Source organism: Symphodus melops (assembly GCF_947650265.1).
Source record: "Symphodus melops genome assembly, chromosome: 1".
Classification (NCBI taxonomy): Eukaryota; Metazoa; Chordata; class Actinopteri; order Labriformes; family Labridae; genus Symphodus; species Symphodus melops.
Genome location: NC_136691.1, coordinates 48,174,643 through 48,191,410, shown reverse-complemented (window position 1 = coordinate 48,191,410; position 16,768 = coordinate 48,174,643). Strand labels below are relative to the sequence as shown.

The following is a 16,768-nucleotide window of genomic DNA, read 5'->3' as shown; positions in this document are numbered from 1 at the left end:
ATAAAGAAACGTGATTTTGAATAGAAGTGTTGCTTTCATTATGTTTTCAGCACAGTTTTTAATATGAAACTCCTGTGAAATCAATGAGAAACTCAGCAGAAAAGTGCATTAGGGAAATAGAAGTTTGAGTCCTTTTACTTGTATTGAAGTATTAAAGTAACCTGAGGAGCTTGATTTGACCTCTATTGAGTGAACGTCAATCGCCAGAGGTCTCCTCTCTGCTCTGCATATCTCTACTTTCCAGCTCAGAGGAATCTGCTTCCTCACTTATCAGCTCCCCTAACAAACACGACAGCCATGTAAGGGACTGTGCTGCCTACCAGAAGCTATTATAGGAGAGCAGGAGATAAGAAGAGCCCTACATAAAACCCACCCCAGCATCACACCACTGCTGGGAGTCCACATTTGATCACTCAGACATGGTAAGTCAGTCAGCATCTACTTTGTCAGTGGTGATTAAAAGAAAACTGAAAATGTAAGACTGGAATTATTATCCTGTATTGAGCTAATTGTGTGTCTAAGAATATCATTTTTCTGTTGTGAATGAAATTGCTTTGTATTTTTTGACAGAATATTAAGTATACAAACAAAAAGTTGCAGTGAAACATCTCAGTGTGTTAAACTTCTGAGTTTGTGGGGTTTGTCAATCTTTTCAGGCAAGTAAGAAGGCCTCCAATAAGAGACAGAGGGGTGCACAGAAGTCCTGCTCCAATGTCTTCTCCATGTTCGAGCAGTCACAGATACAGGAGTTTAAAGAGGTACTCTGCTGTCTCTTCTGTCCTTGAGACGACTGCGTCTTAAAAAAAAAAGTTTTGTGGGAATTTTTTTGTGGATCTGGGATTTTTCTTTTATAAATTCATACAAGGAAATGTAAAAGCAACATTTATAAAATGATAATCTAATTTGATCACCTATTTGTTTTATCCTCTCCAGGCTTTTGGTTGTATTGACCAAGACAGAGACGGTGTCATCAAAAAACAGGATCTAAGGGAGACCTACGGACAGCTGGGTAATTTTACATTCAACGTTTTATCTTTTGATTCATCACGTTGTTTTTTTTAGAAAAAATAAAATTCTATGAATATAATGATACAACCCATTTTCTTTGGTTGCATTTGATACACGTATTAGTTAGTTTCTACATTTCCCGTTCCCGTGTTTGTTTCAGGAAAGCTTAATGTCAAGGACGAGGAGCTGGATGAGATGTTGAATGAGGGGAAGGGTCCCATCAACTTCACAGTGTTCCTGACTCTTTTTGGGGAGAAACTCAATGGTGAGAACTTAAAATCTGTGATTTTTTTTTGGTGCTGAACTTAAATAACAGCTTGGTAATGCTTTTCTCCCCTCCAGGTACGGATCCTGAGGACACTATACTCGCTGCCTTCAAACTTTTTGACCCCAATGGGACAGGCTTTGTTAATAAGGAGGAGTAAGATACATTTCATGATTACCATTCATGTTCTCTGGTTTCCCTGTTATCCCTAACATTACTGATTTTTTTTTTTCCATGACTTTCCAGGTTTAGACGATTACTGATGAACCAGGCCGATAAATTCACAGCAGAAGAGGTTTGTGCTTCCTGTTTTTACATTGACTGACTCATACAATATTCTGACATAAAATAATCTTCTTCTTTCAAACTGTCCCAACATCAACCTCTGTAGGTGGATCAGGCTTTCGCTCTGGCTCCCATCGACCCAACGGGCAACATCGACTACAAGTCGCTCTGCTACATCATCACACACGGAGATGAGAAGGAAGAATCCTAACAAAGACTGGGATATGTACAATCAGCTCATATTAACACACTGAAAACTAGGATTTGTTTCTGTTTGTTAAATAAAGAGAATAAAATGTTGGGCGTCCTTGTTGTTGAGTAGCAATATTCATTTTGTTAAGCTAGACTGTTGTTCAAAATGTAACTCAAAAAAATAATGCTTATTATTTTTAAATATCAAGGAAGATAACACAGCTCATTAAGATCTGCATAAACTGAGCCCAAATTGCTCCGACACGTCATCAAAATGTCATCAAAAGTCAAGGAATACAACAAAAAGGAGAGTTACAGAAAACCTTTGATTTTACGTCTGTAGCTTCAGCTCATGAATAATAGTTAAATTAGGCTAATTGTAGATGATTTCCTCTGTATATTGAAAGAGTGACAACAGCCCTTACTCTTATCAGATCAAGGGGATAAATAAAAGAAACAAATCAAAAGCTCTCCTTGAACAGTGAATTGTCAATACCAGAGGGTGGCCAGTTTAAATCCTTGGGCAGACCAAAATCTAGAAGTTGGTCTGGTTACCGAAGAGGTGCTACATGTGTAGCAGCCCCACTCTGACACCTCTCCATTAGTGCATGTCCACAGGTCCTGTTTGTGCATGTGTTTATTTCAGGTCTACTGTATATATGTGGTGTGAGTATCTCTCTCTGTGTAAACTAGAATCCCTCTGAGGGACTAAAAAAGTATTTGAAAAGTTAAACTAAACAAACAGAAAGTGAAGTCAGTGGATCCAGCTCATTCATGGAGGCCTCACTGCTGTTCCATTCTTATTGAGCACTGTTACCACGGTTACAACAACAAACATCTCCATAAACTCCACGGCCACATTTTCCTGCTCACAGTGGCCACCCGGTCCACAACAACAGGGACAGAGAGCGTGTGAGACGCTCTAAGGCAAGATTCACTTCAGACACATTCACACCAGCTGACTTTCATCCAAACGTTTTGAGACTTTTTTTCTTGTATATTTCTGAAATCTGTTGTACTGAACGACACAGATGCCTACTGCATCTGGAGCTACAGGCAGGCTGGATGTAGGAGTAGATGCAAGCACAACACGGATGCCAAATGGACTGAAGAACCCCAAACCTGCCAACAGGAACTGTGACTCCTATCTGCAGATGTGGGTAGATTATTTTGTACTTATTCAACTGTAACACGACATTATGGATTCCACTACTGTTGGACATGTAAATTAGAAAAGTAATGCATATATAGAACAATTTAAAATATGGTTTGTACATCTTTCTTGTACTGATAGAGGCAAACTCCTATCCTTTTTGACGTACATAAATGTGTGCCGTGTAACTGCAGGTACCCCTTTAGAGAATTATTAAAATGTTTGTGTCCAACAAGCACAAAGTTGGAAATAAATTTAAATAAAAAGCAATTAAATCAATGTAAAATAGAGACACAAGACATTTCATTTGACAACAGGTTGCTCTGGAGAAACAGTTGTATTCATTCAGAGAAAACAAAAAAATCCTCCACCATGCAGCTTTATTACCTTTTATTGCACTGTGATAAAAGCAGCTTCGCTTTAAACTCTGCATGTCTGGATCAACATAAACCTCTTTGTCATTTGAACTGTGAAGACAGAGACACAGATGTGAGGCACTAATCTGGCTCATAAATATTTCACTAAAACATTTGTCTCTTCTGGCTGGTTTAATTTAAAAAAAAGGGGGGGAGGACATTTTAAAGAAATGCTGCTGTTCACATAATTTTATTGTTAAGAAAAAGTCTTCTTCTTTGACTTCTTTTCATTGTTGATGACATTTGCAGATATCAGGAACAGAAAAAGAGGAACAAAGTCAACGTGTTGCCAGTAAGTACTGACATAAAGAAAAGGCACATAACTAAATTCAAAACACATTACTTTACAGTGACGGTGAGTAAGTGACATTTGTTTCCCCACAGAACGTGCCGGAACCAGTTCCAAGTGTTCAGCAAGAGGATGAGGGTGAGAACGCTGACATTTCAAAACAAAATAAATATGAGGATTGTGTCATATACATAGTTACAGTGATTTTAAAACAAATCCTTCTTGAATCTTCTATTAGTGGCCAAAGAGGAGATCGCACATACAGACTGCAGCACCAAGGATCGAACTTCAGGAAAAGAGTCCAGTGGAGAGAAATCCAAGAAGTCTCAACTGTGTGTTCTCCTTTAAGGCCGTCACATCTTGTGTGGACATTTAATGAACTGTGCATCTCACGCTCAACACTTTCATGTATTATTTATGTGCCAAACCCACTTGGCTGTTGTGTCCTTGCTTTAACTTTGTGGTTCTGCTAAAAAAATAATGAGTGATCAAAAGGTAAAAAAAAAAAAACCCACATACACCGTGCACAAAGTCGGATTTTACACTTTAAAAAGGAACATTTTTGTGAATCAGTGTTGAATTCAATTAGTAACAGTGTTCAAGCTATTTGTCTTTTAACTTGCACCTTTTTTCTAGAAGCTCATCAGTTTTAGTTTTGTTGTAGTTAAATACTGCAAGATGTAAATCCAATGTTTAATACGCATCTCCTCATGGATACAGGCATTTGTATCGCTACGTTGTAAAATTGTAAACTAGAATTGTCAAACGAGCACATTTAATAATCACTATATTGCTACAGTGAATACCAATTAATCACATTTATAATTGCACATTTGAAACTCCATGATTTGGCATTTAAAATAAAAATTGTTAGGCTTTTATTTAAAAATAATAAAAGTAATTTACTTGCAGTTGGAAATAAAGTAAGGACCTCCTGATAGATCGAAGGTTACAACATAAACTTATAAAGGAATAAAGGAACTTAATATGGATCAAAAACAAAGTCAAAACAGCTCAAAGACAGTAAAAAAGTGAAATCTTTGATGTCATAAGGTGGATTTTACTTTGACTCGTCATCTGTGCCGTCTTGTGGGTTTTTTAAAAAAAGGAAATGAAGCATTCAAAGATGCATTAGTGTCAATCTTTTCCATCAGTATGACTACAGGGAGACCCTGAGTAGGATTATCCACTGTGTGCCTGATGGGTATAATAATCGCAGTTTAAAAAATGAATGCATAAATGTCAGACCTTCAATCAATCGCAATCTACTAGTTAAAGCTGACAGCCCTTTCTTTTCAGAAAATGACCCACTGTGAGAGAAAACACAAGTATCCAGTTTTCACACATCATCTCAGACTCAAAATACAATCACAACAGTGTTGCAGTGTCTTCGGCAGCAGTAAAAACAGCGACTTCTCATTTTTGCTGTCTGTTTGTCAAGAATGTCTATATTGCTCGTGGGATTTCAGCGAACGTCTCTGACTCCTCATTTAAGCTGTACCTGAGGTTTCACAGTGTGTTCAAGTCCAGTCAACATCAGCCTGAGTAGAGGAGAGAGGCTGGTTTCCAGTGTATAATCTCCAAAGGACCAGGCTGGGATTTGTTCTTTGCACTTGTCTCAGTCACTGTGCCCGCTGCTGTCTTCTCCCACCACCATGCTACTGTACTGCTTCTGCTGCTGCTCTTTAAAAGACTCCTTCACCTTTGCTCTCTTCAGGCCTCCGTCCCTGCAGAGAAACACAGGACACACAGAGTGCTCATCTTTTACCACTCACCAGGTTCCATGTCAATGAATATTACTCTGTTATTTTCTGTTTGACATTCAGTCATGCTATGTATACAGGTTATAGACTATGTGTATAGGTTCTATTAGACTTTTCTCTGTGGATTAAACATGTTCTTGTCATTTAAAAACTAACCCAATTTAGAGAAGTCAAAGTTTCATAAAAAAATGTTTTTGTTCTGACAGATAATAATCAAGGTTGCATTCTATGGGTACATTTCATGCTCATTAATCTTGGGTTATTCCAAGTGAGTATGAGTAAAATCATTACCTTGCAGAGTGATTCTTACTGTTTCCAGTTAATGAGAAAAGGGAAATCACTCCAACACATTGATTAAATAATACCAGACAGAAAGAGCTGCTTGTTTTTCAGGAGTACTACAACTACAAGCCTTGGATCCATCGACAGCATGATACATATATTTAGTTAATGTCTCAGTGCTGTTGTATCTTGTATATATAGCCTCATTTTTTCAAAACACATTTTTGTCCTATCAGTCTTGAAGTAACTCACCACTGCAGATCTACCAGCCCTCCCTGGTGAGCGATGGCCGACTTTACTCTGTTGGCAAACTGGACAGCATCTTCTCCCTCCTTCCATTTCAGAAATAAAACAAAAACAAACTCAGTCTACTGCGCTGTGTGTCTATGAGTGTGTTTATTTGCAGAAGGGCGAGAGTGGCACCACGGGGCTGTACACGTGCCTTAGCACATGTCAAACCCACCTTTTGATGCATGGCTGGCAAGTACCACACGTTACACACGAGTGCCCAGCTGGTCATCATCCTCAGCAGGTAACTGACCATACTGTATTTAGAACTGTTCCAGAAAGCGTCTCCAAATTTGGGGTCATACTGAGGAAAAACACAGAAGTGCAGTGAGGTTCTGTACTTCATACACCTTTACAGTGACGTGGTTTTTGTTGACAGTCGTGGTTGAGGTACCTTAATGGCTACTGGGTATATTGTTGCGCCAATTTCAAAACTTCCTTTCTTGAACATCATGACAGATGTGTTGTTGACACAGGTTCCTATGGAAACAAGACATGAGGAGATGAAAGGGTGGTAGAGTTGTGTGAGCTCAGTCCAAACTTTGGTTAAGAAGCTGCTCATGTGTCACTGCACAGAGGCCAACAAAAACAATCAGTGAGTCTTATCTTTGATGATACAAGAGACGGACAGAAAACAAACATTGATGAAGCAACTCTACCGCTCTACATGGTTAGACTTACCCTCGGGGAATATCAATATGGGAAGCTTTGTCTTGTCATTCACATGATCCTTCAACCTGGAAGCAGCACAAAGACGTAATGGAAACCATGTCCTTCCTATATAAATATCTTCACAGTGCACCTTTGATGGATTCTTTCACATTTCAGACAATACATCAAACACCTGGAACATGTGGCTGAGTGAAGATGTGGTATGAGGAGATACTGGAAACTGGATGAATCATTGCTCAGTAGCTGCTTTCCAAAAACGGATTTCTTCATGTTTGATTAGTAAGATGCAAAGCTCCCTCCGGGCCAGAGTAGTCACACTGATGTGCTGGAGAGAGACGTGCAATAACAGGCCTGTTTACTGACCTTTTGGTCACTAGGTGGCGATCTTTCATTTCTGCTCTCTCAAACCAGACATGGGGACAAGACCTCACCATGGCTCTCTGGATCACTCCCATCAATCCTCCGTGAACCTGACCCACCTGATAAACACATTTTTACAATTATGGCAGAACAATACTCAATGATTCAGAATGATTTAAGAAATGTGATTAATGTTAAAGTGTTTACCATAGCATAACAGCCATCATTGCAGAGAATCACAATGTCGATGGGAGAGGTGTGATTGGCAACACAGATTCCTCCTTTTTGGGGTTTATTTTCCCTGTTGATAGGAGGGAAGTACGTACAGTCAGACACAAAAGGCAAGCCTGGTATTTGTTAGACATGGACACATTGTGGATTTTCACTTACCTGTTGTGATATCTGATGGTGGCAGAGAGTCCTCGGGCACAGATCCTGTAGCACATCACATGGACCCACTCACTGAGCCAGAACTTAATCCTAAATAATAATAATTAAAAAAAAGATTTGAGAGAATTAACTCTTAAAAAGTGAATAACTTTCATGAGACAAAAATAAGATACTGTGTACGACTATTTGGATGGATGTAGTTCGTAATCACCTCAAATTTGGGATTAATCCCACTGCAGATGTTCCTATGACCAACCATGTGAGACCAATGCAGGCCAGAGCTATCCTGTAAGAAGAGAAGCACAAGTATTTCACTTTTATTTTTATAATAAACTCCAGGCTCTAGCTCTGTGCCTAACACAAAGACTTCAGAGCTTTTGATCTTTCCAGCCAGCCTGTGGATGTAATGAAAACTAAATAAAGCATGGAGGAAAAAAACTGAAAGAAGTTTATTAGCAGAGGCATTTAAGGACTTCAACAACTTCAATCAAAATGCTTCCACATGTTAAACAAGGCCAGGTGTCTGGTAGTTAAATATATGGCTAGTTTAATATACCAACAGTGTTATTCAGGACTATGAGGCCTGTTTAACTTCAGGCATGGAGGCCATGTCCTCTTCATATGTAAAGCCTAAGACCGAAGCAAATACTTCCAGACCTCATACCACACAGACAATGTTTCTGACCAGAAGGTAATGCCACATATCTAGCACAACAGATTAACTTTGCAGTTAAGTTAACACCCTTTCTTCAGTGTTGATCTACCTGAGTGGTGCAAGGATGCAGTATCTCAAGAAGATGCCGACGCCGTAAACCAGTGTCAGCTTCAGACTAATGTACTGGAAGTCGTTAGTGCGAGTCAGTAAGTTCCAGGAAACCAGCTCCTCTGAAGTGAATCGCTGGGTTACCTATATTTTAACAAACATTTTCAAAAATGAAACTATCAGAGCACAGAAGAGATAAATAAAAGACTAAAGAGCAAATCGTGTTTTTGGATAGTAAGTAAAAATGTACCTCATCCTCTATAATGCTCTCAATTCCCCGCCGGTTGAAATAGAAACTGTCACTGAGTGTAAAATCTCCACCTACAGGTGGTTTAGGGCGACTGCGTCGAAGTTCCTCCAGCTCCTTCTCCATAGAGCCATCTTCTCTCTGAATGAGACCTGAAAAACACACGCAGACACACATTATCCTATGATATGAATGATTATCTTCATACCAATATCACAGATAAGTCAGCCTCACCACATCTTCTCAGACTGTGTGGATAGCATTGGAGCAGTTAGTTTGAGTCAATGGAAGAAACAAATCAGCTCATCTATGAACATGTTCTTTGAAGAACATGAAAATCAATTATTTTCATCAGAAACATAAAACAGAGATGAATTCATATCGGAAAATATAGACATTCACATGAACCACTGGCACTGACACAGAAGGAAACTACGTTGTTTTGAGTCTGTCATTGCAGCAGCCACAGAAGCCGGTCAAACAAACTATTTACAAGATGACCTTTCACCTTCTAAATTGAATAATTATAGGAGGGCTGAACTGTTCAGGGGGCAATCTCAGCCAATCAATGCTATCCTATCCTATCCTGCCTGGGATCTGACACCATGCACTTCACATATCTCAGCACAGTTAACCTACATTATTCACATCACACAGGACACAAAGTCCAAAACCTTGAATTCAATAATCAATCAAAACTTTCAGAATAAAGTCAAATTCAGCTCTTTTCAAGATGACCAGGTCCATCCTCCACTTTTAAAGATTGGTATAAACTTTTTTTATGAAGTTAAACTAGACTTTGGTTATGCCTTTTGTGGTTTACGGCACATATTGCATGAGTTTTTATAGCTCTGAGGCGGCGCAGGGATGGCCAATGAAAACAAACCATGCAGTGACATTAAGTGAATTAACATCTGATTGAGTTTTGATTTGTGCACATGGCCCTTTACAAATAAATAAATATAACACAGAAACTCTACGGACTCTTCAAATGCCTTGTTTTGCTGATATAACTATGATATTTTCACGAGTTACAGTGGAGGGATAGCATACTTTACAGTAAGATAAGGAGTTGAGCAATTTTGTCTTGGTAGATAGGCAGAGTACCTAGAGCAAGTTCACCTTTTAACCTATCATAAAAGTTCCAAAGTTAACTGAGTTATGATGCCAGGGAGACTCAGACCTGTAGTCTAAAATAAAACCTCTTACACAGCCACAAAGGTCAAAGAGATCTTGTCCTGTGATATCTGCGTATGCAGGAACAACACATCCTAATCTGCAGAGATAAATCAATTCCTCTCTCTTGATAGTGGGTTGTAATCATTGCGACATGCGTGTTCAGACTTGCCATAGAGTATCTTATGAAACCCAGTGTTGCAGCTTGACATATATCTGTCACTAAAACTCCATCTTTCACAATAAAGGATATGAGGACACCATGTCTTTGGAAGAGTTCCCACAACACAATCATGTATTCTCTTTATAACTCTATCTGTATGTCTGTCTCTTTCTCTGTTTACCTCTTTACAGTCTTCTACTCACCATTAGAAGCTGAGCTGTTAAGTGTTTGTTCATCTGTTTTTGCTTTCTGTATATTCAGCGTGGCCCACTGTAGAGGAGGAGAAGGGGGATGAGAATTTGAGTATCTGTAAATCTTTAAGAAAACATGTCCTGTCCATCTTTGAGAAACAATAACATTAACATCCATACCTCTAGGGTTTTAACCAGGATGCTCATGTAGGTCTCAGAAATGCCCAGAGAGAAGCCAAACATGGCTGGGATCATGATGAGGCTGATGATGAGGTACAGCCAGATCTTCAGGACCCAAAGGGCCCCAGCCCAGAAATCTTCCATCTCCTCCTTGTTCCTCGAGGTGTTACAAGAGCAGCCCTGTGGCTCAGATGTAGTGGAGTCCTGCAAAGTGGGTCCCAAGTAGGTGATATCATGGATATTCAACCATCACAAAAGTAATATTGCTTATTCACCTTTCGGTATTTAAAGACAAGGCAAATGATATCACCATAAAAACAACTGAAGCATGAAGATTAGAGGTAGAATAATGTTAAAGAGGAGTAAAGCCTACACAGGTCACATAAACAGTGACAGCCCTCACAGGCACACTGACTGATCACTAACACATGTACTCGTGCCAACATAAACAAATTCTTGAATAGCCAATGTGACCGCGGGTTCTTCTATACTTAGAACAAGAAACTACAGATATAAATGCGTGTTCCTCTGTTTCCTGCAGTAAAAAAGTCGCGTTTAGTTCGAGTTGCAGAGGCTTATCTTACCTGTCACACTTGAGTCCATGATCTTTCTTCCTGGAGTAGAACTCAAAGTAGCGAGCAGAGCCCACAGTGCAAGCACGCCCATTTACTACTAGAACAAAGTTCACGCTCCAGCGCCAAACAGCGCCCCCTGCGGACACAAAGGGAACAGTGGAACAGTGAAGCCTACTCAAGCGTGATAATGGCAAGAAAAGATAGTTGATGTCTAAAAATAAAGTCAGGAAATACTGCACAATTCAGCTGTAAATAATAATAACAATGGGCTACAAAGCATATTTGAAATGAAAACTTGGATCCATTGGATGAATTTTACATTTCTATAGAATACATTTTTTTCTGATTCTGTTATGTTACCGCATTGTATACAATGTACAATAAAATGTTCTAATAGAAACTGACTCCTTTTGGGAAACAGTAAAACTAATGTCATTAAATCCTCCAAACCTGTCAGATTCATCGGTCACCACAACAAGGGAAAGCCTTGTGAGTAATTCTGTCTGTGTAAAAGCCTCTCTTCCTGTATGAATAACAAAAGGTCCTGGTTATTTCGCAGGTTCAGACATTTCACAGTCTGTTGCACATTACTGTAACAGGGGACATCAGGGGGTCATTCTGGGTAATGTCTCCGGGAGTGATATACGGGTGATTTATATTATATTTGAACTTATTCCAAAGAGCTTGCAGTATGCATATTTGGCAATTATAGATTCTCAAAAAAAAAAGAACAGCCTGCACAGTAACAAAAAGGAATGTGCTCTATGTTACATTTTTCCATCAAATCTTTATTTGATCTCTTTGATGCAGCACAACAGTTTGTGTGCAGAGATGTATTGTTAAATCAGGTAAATTGTTCATTATATTGACAGGAGACATTCCATATGTAGCAAAAACACCATTCAACAACAAGGTATTTCTCCTCAAATGTCTGGGCTGTTAGTTCCAGTAACAGAGAGCTTGTTTGCGCTAAAATAGCTCTCTTTTTTTATCCTAAAGCCTCAACACAAAGAGCTCACTGCTCATGTTGCATGCTGCTTTTGTGGGTCTTCTTGGGGAACACCCAAGCTTGGCCCATTACTCATGTGTGGAGCTTTGTAATATTAGTGGCTTACTTTAAGTAACTTCTTTTTAGCAGGGCTCTAATTCTTACAGATGTAAGCTTTTCCTACCCCCCAAAAAAGATTTCCATGAGATTAAGAAAATCTTATAAACACTTCCCTGGTTGCCCAGTTATGCAGAAGGCTGTCAGTCTATAAGGTCAACACTGCAGGACCTTGAAAATGCTTCAAAAAGCTAGTTAATGTATCTTAATGTCTTTTATTTGGGCCTTTCCCAAACTTTAAAACATTGCACTAAACATTGTATATGGGGAATAGAAAGAGCAGGAGGGAATGTGCCATGTCTTAGCAGCCATTAGTCAGACATAAATCTGCCTGGTTTAAGTATTAGACAACTGAAAAACCTCAGAGGAGCCCTAATTCCTAAGCACTGTGCCATTGTTTAGAAGGACTTTACACTTTACTTGGAAACAGTAAATAATGTCCTGCTGCAACTGTGTCTCTTAGATAGGTTGTGTATGACCTTAAAGGACACCAGACAGCCTGTCTATTGTGCACTTAACAGCTTTTACTATTTTCCACATTTTTATGTAAGCTATGAAAATAAACCTGTACACAATTTTGCAAACAAGCAGACTGTTGTTTAACCATTTAGAGAAGTGAAACCTATCTTAAAATAGTTAAAACACTTAGCTTTTGGGGACTCAGATTCTACTTTGATGCGTAGGACTCGAGCCTTGAGTTTTTGACAAGAGGCATGTGTTCATGTTTGCTTAGTATGATTAGCAAATGAGTACTTTGTGTGAATAACTTCAGATAAATCTTAAGAATAACTCATTAACAAATGACTTCAAACATTCTATTTTCCACCAAAACAAAACACACATTGACTAATCACACATTGATTGGGGGTGTGTCAAGTGAAAGGTGCCCTGTTTGGTATTGAAAGTGAACATAAAGTATCCATCCATCCATCATCTATCTATCTATCTATCTATCTATCTATCTATCTATCTATCTATCTATCTATCTATCTATCTATCTATCTATCTATCTATCTATCTAGTTTTTGTTGCAGTTGTTTTGCTTTTTTGCAAAGTCTTTGTGTCTTTGCTTTGCAATGTGCTGCATTTCTGAATATGCTTTGCTTTTTTCTAAATGTTTGTTGTTTCATCAGCTGCCTTACTATTACTATAAAAAAAAAATAGAACACAACAGTTTTTAAAATACAAAAAGTTCCCCACAAATTAATTTTGAATGTTAAAAAAAGCGGTTCTATCACAACAATTTTGGCCTGCAGGAATGAAAGTTTGGAGACAACTGCATGAAGGTATCAGGGATTTAAACTGAAAACATAACTTACTTTTGCAGTGGAACTCAATGAAAATATCTTTTTTAGAAGTGTGAAGGAATTATTGGCATCCAATCCTGCTCTTAAATATCATGCCCATTTGTTGATCAATAAACACTCATATCAAATGTTGGTGAATGGCTTCTGAAGAATATAGTGCATAAGCCGCAGCAGCAAAAATGAACAAATATTTGTCCTTTTACATCATGAAAAGTGAAGAATGTTTGCTCAAGATGGCTATTGTTTGACTTCAGGATGTTTTCTTCTTCATCAAACTAAGAGATCTGTAGATCTTACAAAAGCAGACATTTTGCATTTTTAATTTAAATTATGCAGACGTTTAATTGAAACATTTTTGATGTTTCTTAGAATATGTTTGCGTTTAGCGAAATGTCTGGATTTTTTTTTTTGTCATTAAATATGTTTGTGCAGAAGACTTTCAGGGCTACCGTACTCAGGTCTTTATAGACTTAAATATTCAAAATACAAACTTGATGGAATTTAAAAGTTACAACAATTATACTTATGTTGCACCGAAACTTCATAAAAGAAAGTCTCCTTTTATCGCTCAGCCTGTTTATCTTAATTGGTGAATGTAATTTGCATGAGCGTGTTTGGGAGAGGCTAAACTGTCACGCCGTCGGTGCAGGATTTAATGACATGTCTAAACACAGGTCGGGATGAGCTGCTTCTCTAAAGTCATTCAAATGAAGCTTCCTCCTCCTGTTCTCCCACTCTGCTCACCCTTGCTCCTGTAGAGGAAAAGTAGACACTGGCCCCACTGAACACTCCTCCCCTCCTTCCTCCTCGGAGCCGGAGCTTTCTCCCTCTTTAAACCATGATCTGGCTCTCAGTGCTTCTCGGTGCATGTTTCCCTTCCTGAGGGCAGATTTCTGGGTTCGGTTCATGACATGACACAGTGCAGCCTCCTTCATGCCACTGGAACTTCTCCGTCCAGGACTCTTTCGCAGTGCTTTGAGTTTTGATTACATGAAATATGCGATGTTCGCAGGAGTTCTCTTTCTGTTACACTTTGTTTTCACTCTGGCAGCCGGCCACGACGAGCTCTCCGATTCCGGCAGGCTCATCTCTCTTTTTGCAGAGCAAGGTCAGTGTGGTGTACATAATGCAGAAGCTTTTTTTTCTGAGCATGACGGAGGTATAAACATAAATGCATGACTGGAGAAGTTTGTATGGTGAGGTGAGGTGTATAATGTTGCCACTTGCATTGAAGCTGAAAACATCTATAGAGACATGCAGCAAGCTAAATCACCATTAAACTTAACAACTTGCAACCTTTAATGGATGCACAAGTGTGCTTTTGCAAATTGCAATGACTTCCTTTTTTTCCAGATGCATATGTGTTTCATATCTTTTGTTGTATCCAACATTATTCTGCAGGTCAGTCTTTCCTGTCGGAGTCAGACCTTTCGATTGTCCACCCAGTAAAATCAACTGCTGATGGAGCCTTCATATCCCACTCTCTGTCTCACCACTTTAATGGTGGGCGAGTCAGGCGTGACCTGCGACCCCCGGCTTTGGATGGACAGGTTTACTACAAGGTGAACTACAAGGGTCACGCTTTACTGTTCAATTTGACTAAAAACAATCACCTGGTTTCAAGTGACTACATCCTGGAGAGGAGGAACGGAAACGCCAACAGGACCGAGCAACATCGTCTGTATGAAGGGAACCAATGCCATCTCCTCGGCACTGTGGAGGCATCTGGTGTGCGAGGAACCGCTGCTATTAGCACATGTAAAGGCCTGGTAAGGAATCACATGTAACAAGGCAAAGAGCTAAATTTAAACATCTGTTTCACCACGTCTTCTGTGCCACTTGACACAGAATCTTCCCACTTAAATGTTCATTTGTGAAAGGTGCTATACAAATTTAACTGATTCACTTTCTTACTTACTTACTTAAACCTGCACAACAAGGCATCACTCTGGGGAAGCTGGTATGTAGAGTAGGCAGTCATATGCTGTTAAACAAACCCCTTCCATCTGACAGTGCCCTATGTGTTCGTTTGCCCTTCAAAGACTTCCTGACACTATTTGCAGAACGACTGTGCTGCAGACCCGCTGACGGCTGCAGCTTCTTGGCCAACCATGAGACCCTTTCAGCCTTCTTTGTCTCTCAGATGTTTTTTCCTCAACCCTCACTCATTCATTCACTCTGCTCTCCGGTCCTGCAGACTCTCTTTTCATGCTAACGTCAACCTTGAACATGCCGCTCTACTTTGTTGTACTGAGTGAGAAAGAGTCTAAGTAATAGATTTTGGCATTTTTTTTATGGACTGGTGCAGTGTGGTAAGGCAGTTGGAGAGATGGGGGGGGAAAAGGGCCATACATTTTTTTCACAGAATTTGTCCTTTTTTTTTTGTACAAAGGGATTCAAGTTTAAATCAAATAAGTACTTCAACTTCAAAGAAGAGTAAACAGTTGGAGAGCAGAAAGACAAAAGAGCCCAACATGTGAAGGAAAGAGTTTGCATCACACTAACATTTCTGGGGAAGCTCATTGAGCGAATTTGTGTTGCTTAAAAAAAACTTTTCAGCTCTTTTTCCTTAGCAACAAATACATTATTTTAAACCAACTTTTCAAACAGTCCAAATAGGAAGAGGACATGGGTTTCCCAGCTCTGAAGTGATGGGATCAGTCAGTTTTAGTTAGAAAGAATGTTTAGCTGTTCATGTCTGACTGTGTCACAGCAGGAATGCCTCTCCTGCAGAGTCTTGCCTCCTGCTTCTCTGTTATGTTTGTGTGGTTACAGTGACTCGATCTGCTAAATCCTGTATATGCACTTCATTCTTTACTTCTGACTAAGGACATCAGGACTAAAATCAACGCCAATGCTAAAATCAACTCTAACTTCCACTGAAATACAACCTACCCCTTTCAGAGGGATTTTTCTGCGACCATTAGTGTTCCATTTTACCCTTTCTCTCCAACACACCAGGGAAACCACTGTGATATATTAGTGTGATTTTCTGTATTGTGGAAGGAGGTTTATAGCAGCTAAAGCCACAGAGAGAGCACTAAACAGAAAGACTCATTGAGACAGATGTTAGAGGGAAAGCCTGCCAGCTGCTGTGGAGGTCATTGAGCCTCTGGAGACAGACAGAGATGGGCTGTTTTAAAATATAAAGTCATGATAATCATTTGCTTATGCAGCTAAACACTGGAGTCCCTGAAGGCTGCAGAAAAAAAACATCAAACGTTAGAAAATGTCAAAGCTTTTCCATTGGCTTCCATTAGTACTGTAGGAGGGTACTCACCGCTTTGGCCACAGTTTGGACTCCTGGAAGTCGTCCCCTCTATTTTCTCCCCACATTTCCTGTCAATTATCAGCTGTCCCTATAATAAAAACAAAAGGCAGAACTAAACGTTGGCCTCATGTAAGGATTTTTTTTATTTGGAAGTAATAAAAATGCCTATCACAGAGCCCAAGTCAACATAACCAGATTGATTAATTTATTCAAACAACAGTCCAAAACCCAAAGACATTTTAATTTAATGCTACATAAAATAAAGAAGTTATAGATATTATGACCGCTGAAACCTCTGTCCTTATACTGATAGATAAATAGTCTCATCACGTGAGCTGTGGGTCAAATTATTCCTCCTTATATATTAATAATGAGTCAAAGTTTGTTTCTAGGAGACATTGCTGCTCAGCTCCAACTCAGATTTGAT

General features: G+C 39.3%; 4 protein-coding genes and 1 long non-coding RNA gene across 5 annotated transcripts in view; 4 read left to right on the top strand and 1 right to left on the bottom strand.

Moving 5' to 3' along the window:
• Positions 1-386: 386 nt before the first annotated feature.
• myl7 (myosin, light chain 7, regulatory) lies at positions 387-1,769 on the top strand (the record flags this gene model as incomplete). The annotated part of the gene is made up of 7 exons (XM_079342206.1): positions 387-422; positions 657-758; positions 934-1,009; positions 1,169-1,273; positions 1,351-1,429; positions 1,520-1,568; positions 1,665-1,769. The coding sequence occupies exons 1-7, from the start codon at positions 420-422 to the stop codon at positions 1,767-1,769; spliced, it is 519 nt and encodes a 172-aa protein (XP_079198332.1). The 5' UTR covers positions 387-419.
• Positions 1,770-2,562: 793 nt separating this feature from the next.
• Positions 2,563-4,007, top strand: LOC306823253 (uncharacterized protein). The gene is made up of 5 exons (XM_079342708.1): positions 2,563-2,677; positions 2,782-2,906; positions 3,569-3,611; positions 3,704-3,746; positions 3,847-4,007. The coding sequence occupies exons 2-5, from the start codon at positions 2,782-2,784 to the stop codon at positions 3,954-3,956; spliced, it is 321 nt and encodes a 106-aa protein (XP_079198834.1). The 5' UTR covers positions 2,563-2,677; the 3' UTR covers positions 3,957-4,007.
• A 404-nt stretch (positions 4,008-4,411) lies between these two features.
• On the bottom strand, positions 4,412-10,772 carry agpat9l (1-acylglycerol-3-phosphate O-acyltransferase 9, like). The gene is made up of 14 exons (XM_079342695.1): positions 10,668-10,772; positions 10,084-10,287; positions 9,916-9,982; positions 8,377-8,525; positions 8,128-8,270; positions 7,575-7,649; positions 7,364-7,453; positions 7,181-7,274; positions 6,977-7,092; positions 6,623-6,678; positions 6,336-6,421; positions 6,117-6,245; positions 5,906-5,985; positions 4,412-5,335 (listed from the first exon to the last, which is right to left on the bottom strand). The coding sequence occupies exons 2-14, from the start codon at positions 10,225-10,227 to the stop codon at positions 5,227-5,229; spliced, it is 1,338 nt and encodes a 445-aa protein (XP_079198821.1). The 5' UTR covers positions 10,228-10,287; positions 10,668-10,772; the 3' UTR covers positions 4,412-5,226.
• LOC306823264 lies at positions 5,311-6,025 on the top strand. Its single transcript, XR_013778985.1, has 2 exons — positions 5,311-5,393; positions 5,890-6,025. It is a non-coding gene; the product is annotated as an uncharacterized lncRNA (long non-coding RNA).
• Positions 10,773-13,784: 3,012 nt separating the features above from the next.
• Positions 13,785-16,768, top strand: part of LOC306829225 (A disintegrin and metalloproteinase with thrombospondin motifs 12-like) — an 18,958-nt gene continuing 15,974 nt past the window's right edge. Inside the window, exons 1-2 of the mRNA XM_079352170.1 lie at positions 13,785-14,178; positions 14,472-14,839. Coding sequence (XP_079208296.1) covers positions 14,004-14,178; positions 14,472-14,839 — 543 coding nt within the window. The 5' untranslated portion in view covers positions 13,785-14,003. The remainder of the gene's footprint in view (positions 14,179-14,471; positions 14,840-16,768) is intronic.

Excerpts from the sequence above, each read along its gene's own strand:
- LOC306823253 (XM_079342708.1), top strand. The coding sequence starts at position 2,782 with ATGCCTACTGCATCTGGAGCTACAGGCAGGCTGGATGTAGGAGTAGAT. Across the intron at positions 3,612-3,703 it reads ACAAAGTCAACGTGTTGCCA|AACGTGCCGGAACCAGTTCC; the intron begins GTAAGTACTGAC and ends GTTTCCCCACAG. Across the intron at positions 3,747-3,846 it reads TGTTCAGCAAGAGGATGAGG|TGGCCAAAGAGGAGATCGCA; the intron begins GTGAGAACGCTG and ends ATCTTCTATTAG.
- agpat9l (XM_079342695.1), bottom strand. The coding sequence starts at position 10,227 with ATGGAAGATTTCTGGGCTGGGGCCCTTTGGGTCCTGAAGATCTGGCTG. Across the intron at positions 7,093-7,180 it reads ATGATGGCTGTTATGCTATG|GTGGGTCAGGTTCACGGAGG; the intron begins GTAAACACTTTA and ends TGTGTTTATCAG. Across the intron at positions 5,336-5,905 it reads GGGCTGGTAGATCTGCAGTG|GGACGGAGGCCTGAAGAGAG; the intron begins GTGAGTTACTTC and ends GTTTCTCTGCAG.